Source organism: Palaemon carinicauda, chromosome 3 (genome assembly GCF_036898095.1).
Source record: "Palaemon carinicauda isolate YSFRI2023 chromosome 3, ASM3689809v2, whole genome shotgun sequence".
NCBI classification, from domain to species: domain Eukaryota; kingdom Metazoa; phylum Arthropoda; class Malacostraca; order Decapoda; family Palaemonidae; genus Palaemon; species Palaemon carinicauda.
This window is the reverse complement of record NC_090727.1, coordinates 155622277-155637741: the sequence shown is the minus strand read 5'-3', so window position 1 is coordinate 155637741 and position 15465 is coordinate 155622277. Positions and strand designations below refer to the sequence as shown.

Sequence of the window (15465 nt, the reverse complement as noted above, 5' to 3'; positions counted from 1 at the left end):
CACACATGGGAGTTTTTAGACTAGATCGGGAAACAACAAAATGCAGAGTTGTTTTCCTGTCCAATGTTTGTGAACCTAGCAGGTCCAGTGTGATGACGGTCAATCATAATCAGGCTATGTATGCTGGCCCATCACTCAATCAAAAGATAACGTCTGCAATGCTTCATTTGAGATTTGGATCTAAATTACTCATCTTCGATATTAAGAAAGCATTCAATCAAATAGCACTCAGTGAGCTTGATCAGCAGAAGTTACTCTTTTTGTGGTATAAGAATGTTAAGAAAGGGGATTTCTCTATAGTCGCCTACAAAAATGTTCGTCTTCCTTTTGGACTTCGATGCAGTCCTACAACTTTGATGTTTGCTCTTTTCAAAATTTTAGTACTGGATAGCAAGAATGATAATCCTAGACTAAGAAATGCAAAATGGATAATGTATCAGCTCTTATATATGGATAATGGTGGATTTACTTGTGAATCATCTGAAACCTTGAATTGGATATATGAGATTTTACAGGGTATTTTTGGTCCTTACAAATTTGAACTACAGCAGATGTTTTCTAATGATTCTACACTACAAGATAAAATTGATGGAGAAAATATGCAATCGGATGTAGGATGCAAGAAATCTGAGATGGAGGTGAAATTACTTGGGATGATCTGGAATCGAGGGAGTGATACAATTTCAACCAGGAAATTGTGCCTTGATGAAAAGGCTAATACAAAGAGGGAAATTTTGCGATCCATTGCATCTAATTATGATGTTTTCAACATAAATGGTCCTCTTCTTAACAGAGCTAGACTTTTTATGCAGGACTTGCAATGTGAGAGGACGCTTGGATGGGATACACAACTTAGAGACTTTCAACAAAAGGAATGGAAAAATATTGCAAACCAAGTAAATTCTGCTCCTGTTTTTGAGCTTCAGAGATGTGTTGGTGAAAGGACAGATGAATATAAACTTGAGGCTTATGTTGATGCTAGCAAAAGAGTTTATGGAGTTGTTGTATATTTATGCAATATAAGAAGTGGGGAAAGAAGCTTTGTATTAGCGAAAAACAGACTCATTGGATCCAAATTGCATGAAAAGTCCATTCCTTCACTCGAATTACAGGCTATATGTTTGGGTACAGAGGTTTTGTTGGATACCTATAATGAACTGAGTGGCACACAGTGCCTGGTGCCCATCAAAATAGTTGACTTGGGGCTATTCTCAGATAGTTTTGTTGCCCTGTCGTGGCTTAAGTCATTTTCTCATAGGTTTGATAAAATGCAGAAAAGGTCAGTGTTCGTAATGAACAAACTGAATCATATAATAAAGCTATGTGAGGGGAGAAGTGTTGGATTCTCCTTCGTGAGTGGAATGGACAACCCAGCCGACAAAATTACACGATGTCTGTCATTCAAAAGCTTAATGAAGTCTAATTACCATAAGGGTCCCAATATACGTGATCTCGATCAAGCTAGTAGAAGTGACATTTTAGGTTTCAAGGTACCAATGGTCGAGAATTTAGAAACCATTGAGGCATATGGTGCATCAACCAGTATAAAAGAAAGCCAAACTGTAAAACTAGAGCACTTAATACCTCTAGATAGATATTCAAATATGAATAAGTTGATATCTATACATGCGAAAGTTCTGGAATGCTGGGATCGATGGAAAGGGTTTATAAACAAGTCACATGGCTTTGATAAGAAGGACCTCCGCTCTAAGGCTTTGACTCAAATCATCTCTAGGGATCAACAAATAAATTTTCCAGATGTTATTGACTATTTAAGTAGTAACTCTAAAACCAAGATGGCTATGCCTAATTTGATATCACAGTTGAATTTGTATCCAGACACTCATAATATAATAAGAGTGAATTGTAAATTTAATGAGAAGCGCAGTGTAACCAACCAAACTTATCCTATTCTTTTATCAAGAGAGAGTACTCTAACAAAACTTATTATATTGGGTGAACATTTGCTTTTGAAACATGCTGGTTGCTATGCCCTTTTGACAGAATTACGTAGGAAATTCTGGATACCAAAATTCTTCTCAACAGTTAAAAGGATTCTGAAGGAATGTGTTGTATGCCGGAGATATAACCAAAGACCTGTCAAACTTAATCAATCAGCCTATAGGGAATTTAGATCGAGTCCATCTGATAAACCTTTTGGTAATGTATACCTTGATTATTGTGGTCCATTTTATGTGAGACAAGGGAAAGATAAAGTCAAGGTTTGGATCCTTGTTATTTCATGCATGTTCACACGAGCAGTTAATCTTAAGATCTGTATGGATATGACAGTTGAAGAGTTTTTGCGTGCTTTGTCACTGCATTCTTTTGAATATGGAGTCCCTCAGTTTATAGTAAGTGATTTGGGTACGCAAATAGTGGCAGGAGCCAATATTGTTCAGGATTTCCTGAAGGATGCCGAGACTGTTCAGTATTTAACTGATAATAATGTTGAGAAAGTCCATTTTCAACAGTACTATAAGGGCTGCAGTCAGCTTGGAGGATTGGTTGAGAGCGTAGTCAAAATGACCAAGCATATGATACGGAAGTCAATCAGAAATAATGTCATTGAATTTAGGGATTTTGAATATCTTGTTTGTCATGCTGTACATTTGATCAATAGAAGGCCGATTGCATTTAAAGAAGCATTAAGAGATTGTTCTAATAATGTACCAACCCCTATAACGCCAGAGGAACTTATTCATGGATATTCATTGGTCTCTTTGAATATTATTCCCGCATTACAAGCTGACCCTGATTCTGATGAGGATTTTCAGGTTGCCTTTGATGTTGTACATAAAATTAAAACATCTTATGAGAAGCTGAAACAAATTAGAACTAACTTGCTGGAAATCTATCATCGGGAATTCATGAACACTTTAATTAAACAAGCTACTGATAAGAAGGATAGATATGCTCCTGTAAACCATAAACAAATCAGTATCGGCGATATTGTGCTGATTAAGGATGATGGATATAAACCTGTTAATTATCCTATGGGAATTGTCAAAGAAGTTTTCAAGAATATCAACGGAGAGGTAACTGCTGCGAAAGTTCTGAAGGGTAAAACCAATGAAATAACTAAAAGGCATATTACTACTTTAATACCACTCTTGAGGAAGGAGTCTGATGAGGATGCTGTAGGATCAGATGATGAGGATGATGATGATGCTGTAGCATCGAAAGAAGAGATTCCAGGCATGGACGTTTCTAGGAAACGTCCACAGAGAAAAGCTGCTGAGATATCACGGCAAAAATTCAAAACCATTTTAAACGATGATATTTCAGACTAATTATATTTTTTTTCTTTATTTGATCAAATTTACATAATTCTTATGTAGAATTTGATTTCTTCCCCGGGAGTGTTGAAAAATAACACTTAAGTTATTTTTTTGTTTTCTCTCTCTTTATAATATGGTAATTTGGTAAGTTTGCAAATGATTGTTTTTATTTCAACATGCATTTTTAGTATTTAAATAATTTTTGTTAACATAAAATGATGACAATTCCTTAATAACCTGTTAAAACTTAAGATGGTTTGGGTCGTTGAAGAGACTTGCTGCTCGTTATAAATTTCTTACAGAAAGGAGAAGTGGACGGCTTTTCATGAAAATATAGTTAGTTCTTAGCCATCTTCACCAGTGACAACGTTGTATTTGCTGGCCTCTTTATCGTCATGGTGAAAAATTAAGTGATTTGTACCATGGATCCGCAGCTTACGTTGCCTTCTTCTTGGAAGCCTCATCAAGAGCCAACACAGAAATTGTGATTTGTTTCATTTACGAACAGCATACACGGACTGTATGGGTTGTGAGGTACGTCATCATTTTAAAGGTCATTTAAAATTTGTGATTTATAATTCATAGTTCATTTGATAATGAAAGTCCCTTGCTTTGCTTTTTAGCCCCCACAAATAAAAATACCCTTGGATAATATTCATATCATTTACAATTTTCATGGAATTGCCATATTATAATTTCCCAGTCATAATTGAGAGATTCATTTATCTTCAGTTACTTTGAGCTGGTTAGATAAATTAAATTTTGTATCATATTTTGGTGTTCTCTAATTTTTGCCACTTTTACGTTAATTAGTAGTTTATTTACATTAGTTTTTTACTACTTAGGTGGTTATTCGTTCGGCCTTACTGTCAATTTGGCTCGTTGTATACTAGTGATATACTTAATACGCAAAGTGGACCATTGCCTTTAGGTAATTATTATTTGATAATGTTAAGTGAAATCCGTTATTGATACAATATATATATTTGAATGGCATTCCTGTGTTTAAGTAATTTATTAAGTTATTTCGATAGTTTAAATTACCATTTGTAGTGTAATTGATATTTGTTATTTCATATTTATCTAGGGGTTCTTGAAAATGGTAATTGGAAGTTGGAGATGCTTGACCATCGCTTTGACCTCCATTTAAGGCGATCATCTTCGACAGCAGCAACAACAGCATTGGTTTTAATTTGAACAGCAATAAATGAAACCATTTTTATTATATATTCAATTTCTTCGTTGTTTAATTGAAGTTTTCAAAGTTCATAATTTTATGAAGGTTTCATTAAAATAAGATAATTATGCTTTGTATTAATTTTCCAATTACGTTGTAAAGTTTTTCAAGATGGCGCCCAACGTGGGGCTTAAGTAAGGTGCTGTTTTTGCTGTCTGCCGTCTCCATGCTGAACGGGCTCTGCTTGACAAACCTGTTCAGGGCTGAGAGGTCGATGACTGGTTTCCAGCCTCCATACGCCTTCTTTACAAGAAAGAGTCGACTGAAGAAGCTTGGGGACCCGTCGACAACCTCTTGGAGAGCGTCCTTCTTCAACATGGTCTCGACTTCCGCTCGAAGGGCTTGCCCCTTGCCGATCCCATGGCAAGGGAGCTCAATGACACTGGATCTGCTGTCAAGGGAGGTAGAGATGTCGTGAACGGGATGCGATATCCCTGACTGATTACTGAAATCGTCCAGGGGTCAGCCCCAGGTTGCTGCCACCTTGTCGCGCAACTTTGTAGGCATCCCCCCCACTGGTGGATATGCAGGGGGACTGCCAATCCTAGCGTTTGCGGCCACGGCCGCTCCCTCTAGGATTTTTCCTCCCTTAGAGGACTTTTTGCCCTTCTTGTCCTTGACAGGAAAGGGCTTAGACACTTTTGTCTTCGCTACAGCTGCCTTCTTCTTACTCTTGACAGGACGTGGTTGCTGGGTAGCTGGAGGTTTGTAGGGCCTCGATGTTAGGGCCCTATGGAGAAGGGAATCCTGGTTGGACTTCCTCCACCTCTCAGCAGCCTGCTCCATGTCCTTAAGCTCAAACAAATTCTTACCGAGGATGGAAAAATGTCTGAGCCTGCAAACGTCAGTACTGGGGACCTTTTGATGGAATCTCTCAGCCACTGCGTCCCGTCGTTTCAAGAGTGTTAGCCCACAAGTTCGAGACTTGGTGGGCTAGCAAAAAGGTCTCCAAGGCCTTCCTGGTACTTTCCTTGGACAGGTCCTCAGACAGCACCAGGATGCCCAGAGACCCTAGCCAGATGGCCAGCCACGAAGTAGCCTGCATGGCACACTTCGCTACCTTCTCCTGGCTCAGGATCTTCGTTGCCGAATACGAGACCTGCCGGTTGGAGAGTCTCTCTACAGGGACTCCCCCGGTAAGCTCTTCCAGAGAATGGTGCAAAGGAAGAGCTAAGCAAGTCTCCTCCAAGATCTCAAAGTACCTCCTCTGATGGACGCGAGGAGGCGGGAGGAGCTTGTAACCAGTGCTGGATCGGCTGGAGGAAGCTAGCTCAGAGAGCTAGCCTTCGACCTTGTCTCTGGCACTCTTAACCCCCTGTGACCAGGGCAAAGCCGCACTGGCCCTCGAGGGCTTCTGAGTACCATAGACTCGGTCCAAGACCGTGTCCTTGCCCTCACGAGGAGGAATCTCTGGATCCGGAAACCCATTGAGATTCCTCATGAGGGTCAGAACTTGCCAGAACGCATGTTCTGACTCCTGTAGCTCTCCTCCTGAAGGGCTGGCAGCAAAGTCTCCTGTCCCCAGAGGCTCTTCCTAGGGGGACTCGCGGACATTCTCTGAGGGCTTGGCTGGCTCCTGTCTAATCTTTGATGAAGACTTAGGCAAAGTCTTCGAGTCCTTCGGCTCACTCCTGGGAAGGATACAGGACTCCAGCAGTGATGGTGGAAGACTCTTCTCGGGGAGAGGTGGGGTTTCCCCCATTGGTGCGATGGGGGAGTGACCCGCCTCACCTGACTCCCCAGAGGACGGGAAATCCTCGTCCGCAGGAGAGGGAGAGAAAGTCTGGGGGGGAGAGGGAGCCTTCCTCAAGGACTTCCAAGGCGGCAGTTTCGCCCTTGGAGAAGTTATCAGGGAAGGAACTCCTCTCTTCCTCTTCAGGGGAGATGAAGCTGCCACTGTTTTGTGACCCAGTTCAGAGAATACAGGCTTAAAAGCCAGCACAAGAGCTCTGACGATGGTACCAAACCAGGGCTGCTGACTGACAGTCGCACTGTCAGTCACTCCCTCTGGAGGGAAGGGGATCGTTCAATCCCTAGGAGGAGTGACCAAACGAGGGTTCGCCTGCAAAGATGCTGAAACAGAAGAAGAAGAGTCCTTGGACCTATCCGGAAACCTCCCCTCCTCCGACGAGCGCGCTGTTCTGCGCTTGCGGGGTGGGGAACGAGACGATGGTGACCTGGCCGCGCGATGTCCTGTGGCCTCACATGTGGGATCGCGCATATGATCACTCTGAGGATCGCGCTGGTGGTCGCGCGATGGGCCCTGCCCTGGGTCGTACGCAGGAGAATGTTCACGCGCATGCGAGTGTGCGCGAGGGCGCGCGGGCGAGCGATGGCGCGTGGAGGCCTGAACAGGCGATGGCGAGGGCGCGCGGGCGAGCGATGGCGCGCGGGCGAGCGATGGCGCGCGGGCGAGCGATGGCGCGCGGGCGAGCGATGGCGCGCGGGCGAGCGAGCGATGGCGCGCGGGCGAGCGATGGCGCGCGGGCGAGCGATGGCGCGTGGAGGCCTGAACAGGCGATGACAGGTGGCGTGCAGGAGGCTGGATGAGCGCTCGCGCGCGCACGGGCACGCAGGATCTTGCCGAAGGGCCCGTGAGGGCAAAAATGTTGGGCGCGCGCGCAGGAGAAATATCTCTAGCACGTGGGCGCGTGGTGTGTGTTTCTGGCTGAAGCAGTGGGCGAGGCCGCGCTTGCGCAGCCTTGGAGACTGTGCGCGATGGCGCACAGGTGAGCGCTGGCGAGCAGGAGTAACTGGAACTACGCCCAGATCCGGAGATCGTGGGCGTGCCTGGCGCGCAGGAGATCGTGGGCGCGCATCAGGATGCGGGTGCACAGAAGTGCGCTGTTGGTTTGGAGAGTGCTGAAGTCCTGGTGAGCGCCTGTGCGCTAACTCAGGAGACTCCAGGACTGTGCGCTAGCGCGCAGTTGTGGGCTGGCGCACTATGACAGCAGTTGTGCGCGTGTGCGCAGTCGCGCGTTGAGGCATTGGAGAGTGCTGGAGGTCCGATGAGCACCTGTGCGCTATCTCTGGAAACTCCTTTGTGTGCTGACGCGCAGGAGAGCGCTGTTGCGCTAAAACAGGAACCAGTGGAGCGCGCTTGCGCGCAGGTGAGCACTTGCGCGCTATTGCAGGAACTATTGCAGGGGCGCGCTAGCGAGCAGGTGGTCATGGGCGCGCAGGTGGTCGTGGGCGCGCAGGGGAACCCTGGAGCGTAATAGCAGGATCAACGGCAAGTGCGCGCACATCCGCAGGTGAGCGCTGGCGCATTAAGACAGGAACTTCTGCTGCAGGTCGTTGGCGCACAGGGAGTACCTGGTGCTTAAGGGACAGAGACACAATCTTGTGCTCAAGTCCCTTATACCCCGAAGGGACCGTCGCCCGTTTAATAACAGGGTGTGATGGCGCCCACAGCGCATCGGCAGCCAGGAACGGCGACGGCAGGTCGGCAGGTCAGCAGGTCTGGAGGGTGGAAGGTCAGCATGTCCTGTGTAAGGACGACCTTCCACCGATGGAGATCGCGAACGATCTCCGAAGAGGTCCAAGGAGGTAGCTGGCAGGATCGGTGAACGACGACGAGGATCTTCTGCGGAGGACTGCGAAGATGACGAGCCAAAGAGGCGCCTCCTAACACCCTTGTGAGGTGAAGGAAGACCTCTACGGCGAAGGGGAAGGCGAGCTTTCCGCCTTATACACCCTTTGAGGCCGTAGGGTCAGTAAGCTGACCATCAGCAGTCCTCCGAAGAGGAGTCTCTATGAGTGAACTCCCCTGAGGGAGAGAATCACCAGCAGGAGAGACCGTAGGACTTAGTTCCTCCCTCGAAGGATGTTCGGAGGGGGAAACTAAGCCTTCAGCTACCACAGCAACCTCAGGAGCAGAGGTTTGAGATAACACATCAGAAGCCTCTGTCACAACAACGTCGACGATAGACAGAGGATCAACCTCTGCTACCGTCGGCGATTGTTTGACAGCTACTCCCAACTTGATTATGTCAAACAGAGCTTCCTTGGAGGGCGAACCCTGTAGCCCCAAAGAAGCCCAAAGCTATAATAAATCATTGTTATTAACAGTCAAAGAAATATTCTCCTCGGGGGAGGAGGAGGAGTTGCCTCGCTATGGGAGGCAACTCCCTCTCCCAAACCCCGAGATCGGGCAACAGAACTACGGTCTACGCTACCACTCGACGGTTTCTCGGAAGAAACCGATCGAGTGGGAGCTTCGGAGGAGGTTTGGGCCACGGAAGAAGAGCCCTTAGGATTTTCTCCTTTCAAAGAAACCTTCGAAGGAGAAATATCCCGCCTGGACTTCTTCTTCCGGCGCCGAGAAAACCTCTCCCACTGGGAGGTAGACCACTCCCTACACTCACCACACTTTATTTTTATCACACCGCTGGCCCCTACAATAAGGACATAGGGAGTGAGGGTCCGTATCGACCGCCAACACATACATGCCACAAGAGCGGTCGGGTAATCCAGGACACTTTCGCATAGCAGAGGCCAACTTCACGCACACCTATCAAAGGAAAAGCAAAAAGCATTAAATGGCTGTCAAAGAAGGCGAGGGTGAAAGCAGACACGTCTGACTACCACCCGAGCCGAGAGCAAAGTGAGCTCAAGCACAGGTGTGTGTGAGGGGGGAGGGGGGGTAGCAAGCTACCCTCCCTACTCCCCGCTAACTCGCGGTGGCGTAGTAAACCCTCGTTGAAATTCTAATGGCTCGTCATTTCAGCTACGCCGAAAGTAATAACCCATATTAAATAACGTGGTTTGTATGTCAGTTACGGAATAAATTACTGTATAAGTTTCACAATTCTAAAAGTTACAACTGAAAAACCATGTTCTCAAATTGAATCAAACATAAGGTTATGACCTAACCCAACCTGAACTCGTATCTTTACTCACTACAGTCTGAGTTCCCAGTGCAACGCTCCTTCAGACCTCCTGGTCCTTACCTTACCCTAAGACAAATCGCAACACTGTGTTTACTTCCCAACAAGCCTCCCATTTTGAAAAATTTTTTCAGACATATCAAAATGACAAATTCGAAGATAATTTGTATTTTTCCTAACCATACAAACCTTAGCTATTTACAAAGGGTATTACTTTTAGCGCAGCTGAAATGACGAGCCAATAGTTTTTAACGAGGGTTAATTACCCCCGCGCTAGTTAGCGGGGGGTGGGGAAGGGTAGCTTGCTACCTCTCCCCCCTCCACACACCGGTGACTTGCTTCACTTCACTTAGAGGTAGGACTTGACTTGGGGGTCAGGGATGGCGGGCACATATGTGTAAATAGCTAAGGTTTGTATGGTTAGGAAAAATACAAATTATCTTCGAATTTGTCATTTGTTCCGTAACCGAAATACAAACCACGCTATTTACAAAGGGTGACTTACCCCTTAGGAAGGGTGGAAAGTCCCCAGCCTTACTGACTTCGGCTTGCCCGGGGGCTCGATCCCTCAGTGAGCAGCACTAGAGAGAGGGAGCCCCTGTACCTCACAGGTTCCTAGCATCGCTAGGAACGAGTGGCCTACATAAGTAGTGTGAGGAGGAGAGTGTGACTCGTCCTATGAAGTTGACCTTGAGACCTTCAGATAGGAATTCTAGGATAGGACGTTCCCCATACCACCTCGTCAGGGTATGGGAGACGCAACAGTATTAAGCTTAATACTAGGAGCACAAAGAAGCATGGGTTACCTGCAGAGGTCGAGGTCAGCTATGCGAGGACCAGGATGCTGCTTCCCCAAGAGAGGGGAGAATGAAGAAAGAAGTAAGGGTCAGACATACTCTTTCATTCACACAGACTAAGACCGGGTAACAACGCCTCAACCTACTGCTACTTGTCCAAAAAGGAGCCTGAGGTTAGACCAGCTGTTGTGCAGCCACCACAGGGCCGATAGAGAACGTATCGAGGCTCCTGTGGGTCACGTCTTGCAGGTAGTGGGCTGTGAAGGTCGTTTGACGCTTCCAGACCCCAGCTTGAAGTACCTGCGTCACAGAGAAGTTTCTCTTGAAGGCCAGGGATGTAGCAATACCCCTGACATCGTGGGCCCGAGGGCGACGTGACGGAGGAGGGTCAGGATTCAGGGCATGGTGGATAACCCTTCGAATCCAAGCAGAGATGGTGTTCCTGGTGACCCTCCTCTTTGTCCTGCCTGTGCTCACAAACAAAGCTCGCACATGAGGACGGACTGCAGCCGTTCTCTTCAAGTAGTACCTCAGACACCTCACTGGGCATAGTAGCAGCTGGTCTGGGTCGTTTGTTACAGAACGGAGACTCGCGATCCTGAAAGAGTCGAACCGAGGATCCGGCACTCCAGGATTCTGAGTCTTGGCCACAAACTCAGGGACGAACCTGAACGTTACCTCCCCCCATCCCCTTGAATGGGCGATGTCGTACGAGAGACCATGAAGGTCACTAACTCGCTTGGCCGAGGCCAAGGCGAGTAGGAAAGCCGTCTTCCAAGACAGGTGGCGATCGGAGGCCTGGCGTAATGGCTCGAAGGGAGGTCTCTTGAGAGACCTGAGGACTCGAACCACGTTCCAAGGAGGGGGTCTCACTTCCGACTGGGGGCAGGTAAGCTCATAGCTACGTATGAGTAAAGAGAGTTCTAGCGATGAAGAAATATCCACGCCCTTCAATCTGAAGGCCAAGCTTAAGGCTGAGCGATAGCCTTTCACTGCCGAGACAGAAAGGCGCATTTCTTCTCGCAGATACACAAGGAAGTCCACTATTGCTGGAATAGTGGCATCGAGTGGAGAGATACCCCTTCCACGACACCAACCACAAAAGACTCTCCACTTCGCTTGGTAGACTCCCTCAGAGGACCTTCGCAGGTGCCGAGACATTCTCTCCGCAACCTGTTGCGAAAAGCCTCTCTCCGCGAGGAGACGCTGGATAGTCTCCAGGCGTGAAGCCGAAGCGAGGCTACGGCCCTGTGAGGGACACCGGAGTGGGGTTGTCTGAGAAGCTCGTGTCGTGGAGGAAGCTCCCTTGGGAGTTCCGTCAGGAGTTGCAGAAGGTCCGGAAACCATTCCGCGTGATGCCATAGCGGGGCTACTAGTCATGGAACAGTTGACCGATAGTCTGGTCCTGTTGAGCACCCTTCTCATCAGACAGAATGGTGGGAAGGCGTACACGTCGATGTTGTCCCACCGTTGCTGGAAAGCATCTTGCCAGAGTGCCTTGGGGTCCGGGACTGGTGAGCAGTACAGGGGCAGCTTGAAGTTCAAGGCTGTCGCGAACAAGTCCACCGTCGGGGAACCCCACAAAGTCAGGACTTTGTTGGCTATCTGAGGATCCAAAGACCACTCGGTACTCACTATCTGCGAAGCCCTGCTCAGACTGTCGGCGAGCACATTCCTCTTGCCAGGAATGAAGCGAGCTGATAGTGTTATCGAGTGGGTTTCGGTCCACCTCAGAGTCTCTACTGCAAGATGGGATAGCTGTTGCGAAAAAGTGCCTCCCTGCTTGTTGATATAAGCCACTACCGTGGTGTTGTCGCTCATCACCACCACGGAGTGACCCGCCAGGAACCGTTGGAACTGTTGAAGGGCCAGAAAGACGGCCTTCAATTCTAGCAGGTTGACGTGTAGGCACTTTTCTGATTCTGACCAAAGGCCTGAGGCCCTCTGGTTCAGAACGTGCGCCCCCCACCCTTCTTTTGACGCGTCCGAAAACAGAGTCAATTCCGGGGGGAGGACGAGAAGACTCACTCCCTTCCGCAGGTTCTCGTCGGCCAGCCACCACCGCAAGTCCTTCTGTTCCAGAGACCCCATTGGGATCAGAGTGTCCGGGGAATCGGATCCTTGATTCCACCGGGACTTGAGCCGCCATTGAAGGGATCTCATCCTGAGGCGGCTGTTTGGAACCAGACGGGCCAGGGAGGATAGGTGGCCTAAGAGACGCAACCACGATTGGGCGGGGAGTTCTTTTCGCCTGAGGAAAGGTTCCGCCACCCTCCTCAGCCTTGCTATCCGGTCGTCTGATGGAAAGGCTTTGTGGAGATTGGTGTCTATTAGCATGCCTAGATAAACCAGTCGTTGGGACGGCTGCAGAGAGGACTTCTCGAGGTTTACCACGATCCCCAGATCCTGGCAAAGATCTAGAAGCCTGTCTCGGTGCCGAAGAAGGGTCGACTCCGAGTCTGCTAGGATCAGCCAATCGTCTAGGTAACGAAGGAGACGAATGCCGTTCCTGTGCGCCCAAGTCGAAATCAGGGTGAACACTCTGGTGAACACCTGAGGAGCTGTGGAGAGACTGAAACACAGCACCTTGAACTGGTAGATCTTGTTGTCTAGGCAGAATCTCAGGTACTTCCTGGAAGACGGATGGATTGGGATCTGGAAGTACGCATCCTTTAGATCCAGTGTACACATGAAGTCTTGTGGTCTCACCGCAAGTCTGACCGTGTCTGCTGTCTCCATGCTGAACCGGGTTTGTTTGACAAACCTGTTCAGAGCCGAGAGATCGATGACGGGTCTCCAGCCTCCAGTAGCCTTCTTTACAAGAAAGAGTCGACTGAAGAAGCCTGGAGAGCCGTCCACGACCTCCTGGAGAGCACCCTTCTCGAACATGGTCTCGACTTCGGCCTGAAGGGCCAGCCCCTTTGCCGATCCCATGGCATAGGAGCTCAACGACACTGGATTCGCTGTCAGGGGAGGTTGAGATGACGTGAACGGGACGCGATAACCTTGGCCGATCACTGAGACCGTCCAAGCATCGGCCCCGTGATGTTGCCACTGCGGACGCAACGCTGAAGGCATCCCCCCACAGGTGGACACGCAGGGGGACTGCCACCCCTAGGGCTTGCGGCCGCGGCCGCCACCCCTAGAAGTCTTGCATCCCCTGGAGGACTTACCGCCCCTCTTGACCTTGGCTGGAAAGGGCTGGGGCTTAGACACCACTTTCTTAGCTGCCGGTGCCTGTTTGGGAGCCTTACGAGGCTGTTGCTGCTGTTGTGGCAGGGCTGGAGGCTTATAGGGCCGAGTTGTAAGGGCCCTGTGGAGGAGGGAGTCCGTGCTGGATTTCCTCCACCTCTCAGCCGTTCGCTCCAAGTCTTGAGGCTCAAACAGGCTCTCCCCCAGGAGGGAGGCATGTCGGAGCCTACACACATCTACGGCGGGGACCTTCGGATGGAATCTCTCGGACACAGCATCGCGACGCTTCAACACCGAGTTGGCCCACAGGGTGGTAACCTGGTGCGCCAAAAACTCGATGGAGCGGGTGCCCGAGAGCAAGAAGGTCTCTAGGGCCTTCCTATTGGTCTCCTTGGACAAGTCCTCCGATCGCAATAGGATGCCCAGAGATCCTAACCAGAAGTCCAGCCACGAAGTGGCCTGCATGGCACACTTAGCGACCTTCTCGTGGTTAAGGATCTCTGCCGCCGAGAACGACACCTGCCGGGCAGAGAGTTTCTCCAAGGGAACTCCCTTCGCCAGCTCCTCCACAGAGTGATGGAGAGGAAGAGCGAGGTTGTGCTCACCCAGGATCTCGAAATACCTCCTCTGCTGAAGGCGAGGAGGAGGGATGAGTTTGTTCCCGGCAGTGGAACGACTGGAGGAGGCAAGAAGTGCGAGCTGAGCATTGGCCCTAGCTCTGGCACTCTTCAGCCCCCGAGACCAGGGCAGAGCTGCACTGGTCTTAGGGGCCTTCCGAACGTCAAACACTTCATCCAGAATCGTGTCTTTGCCTTCACGGGGGGGGATGACTGGATCCGTAAGACTGTTAAGTTGCCTTATCAGGCTTAGGACCTGCCAGAAGGCATGTTCGGACTCTTGCTGTTCTCCTCCCTGCGGGCTGGCAGCTAAGTCTCCTGCCCCAGGAATCTCTTCCTGGGGTGATACGTGGACATTCCCCTGGGTAGTCGTGGGTTCCTGACGAATCCTTGCAGAGGATTTAGGGATGGTCTTGGAATCCTTGGGTTCCCTCCTGGGAGGGATACAGGATCCCAACAACGAGGTTCGAGGGGCCCCTTCCTCACGAGACGATTCTCCTGCCTGAAGCGAAGTCTCCCCTCCTGGTGCCGAGGGGAAGACTACCGCCCCACTGGACTCACCTGAGGACGGAAAGGCCTCGTCCACGGGAGAAGGAGAGAGTACTCGTGCAGGAGAGGGGACCCTCGAGACCGACCTCTTGGGAACCAACTTCGCCCTGGGGGAAGTCACCACGAAGTCCACTCCTCTCTTTCCCTTCAGCGTAGGAGAGACAGCCGCTGGTTTGTTACCCTGGCCGGCGAGTGCTGGTTTCATAACCCTCACTAACGCCCGTGCCAGCGGACCAAACCAAGTCTGCTGCTCCAAGGACACAGAGTCCGAAATCCTCGCTAAGGTGAAAGGGATCGGGCGATCCTTTGGAGTGGACACGACGGTACCTGCCTGAAAAGAAGGTGGGGAAGAATGCTGTACTGACCTGTCTTCGTCCTGCACTACCAACCTGTGCTTGGATGGAGGTGATCCCGAGTGCCGTCTAGGAGCACGCGTCCCTGCTGCTACCACCGGCTGTGGAATTCGCCGCGAACTATGGTCGCGCAAAGGTGGATGATCGCGCGGGCGCACAGGCGAGTGGTCAAGCGGGCGCGCAGGCGAGCGGTCGCGCGGGCGCGCAGGCGAGCGGTCGCGCGGGCGCGCAGGCGAGCGGTCGCGCGGGCGCGCAGGCGAGCGGTCGCGCGGGCGCGCAGGCGAGCGGTCGCGCAGGCGAGCGGTCGCGCAGGCGAGCGGTCGCGCAGGCGAGCGGTCGCGCGGGCGCGCAGGCGAGCGGTCGCGCGGGCGCGCAGGCGAGCGGTCGCGCGGGCGCGCAGGCGAGCGGTCGCGCGGGCGCGCAGGCGAGCGGTCGCGCGGGCGCGCAGGCGAGCGGTCGCGCGGGCGCGCAGGCGAGCGGTCGCGCGGGCGCGCAGGCGAGCAGTCGCGCGGGCGCGCAGGCGAGCAGTCGCGCGGGCGCGCAGGCGAGT

The 15465-nt window shown here is 50.3% G+C and overlaps 1 protein-coding gene and 1 long non-coding RNA gene across 3 annotated transcripts in view; one reads left to right on the top strand and one right to left on the bottom strand.

Annotated features, from left to right (window-relative positions):
• The window catches only part of LOC137638701 (uncharacterized), a 62966-nt gene that overhangs the window by 42640 nt on the left and 4861 nt on the right, over positions 1 to 15465 (bottom strand). The gene's annotated exons all lie outside the window — the stretch shown is intronic.
• LOC137638700 (uncharacterized) lies at positions 342 to 4558 on the top strand. Of its 2 annotated transcripts, XM_068371020.1 has the most exons (3): positions 342 to 3815; positions 4127 to 4212; positions 4369 to 4558. In XM_068371020.1, the coding sequence occupies exon 1, from the start codon at positions 357 to 359 to the stop codon at positions 3291 to 3293; it is 2937 nt and encodes a 978-aa protein (XP_068227121.1). In that variant the 5' UTR covers positions 342 to 356; the 3' UTR covers positions 3294 to 3815; positions 4127 to 4212; positions 4369 to 4558. The 2 variants fall into 2 exon arrangements, with proteins under 2 accessions (XP_068227121.1, XP_068227122.1); XM_068371021.1 differs by lacking the exon at positions 4127 to 4212.

What these genes read in the sequence shown, in the direction of transcription:
- LOC137638700 (XM_068371021.1), top strand. Translation starts at nt 357, where the DNA reads ATGTTTGCTCTTTTCAAAATTTTAGTACTGGATAGCAAGAATGATAAT.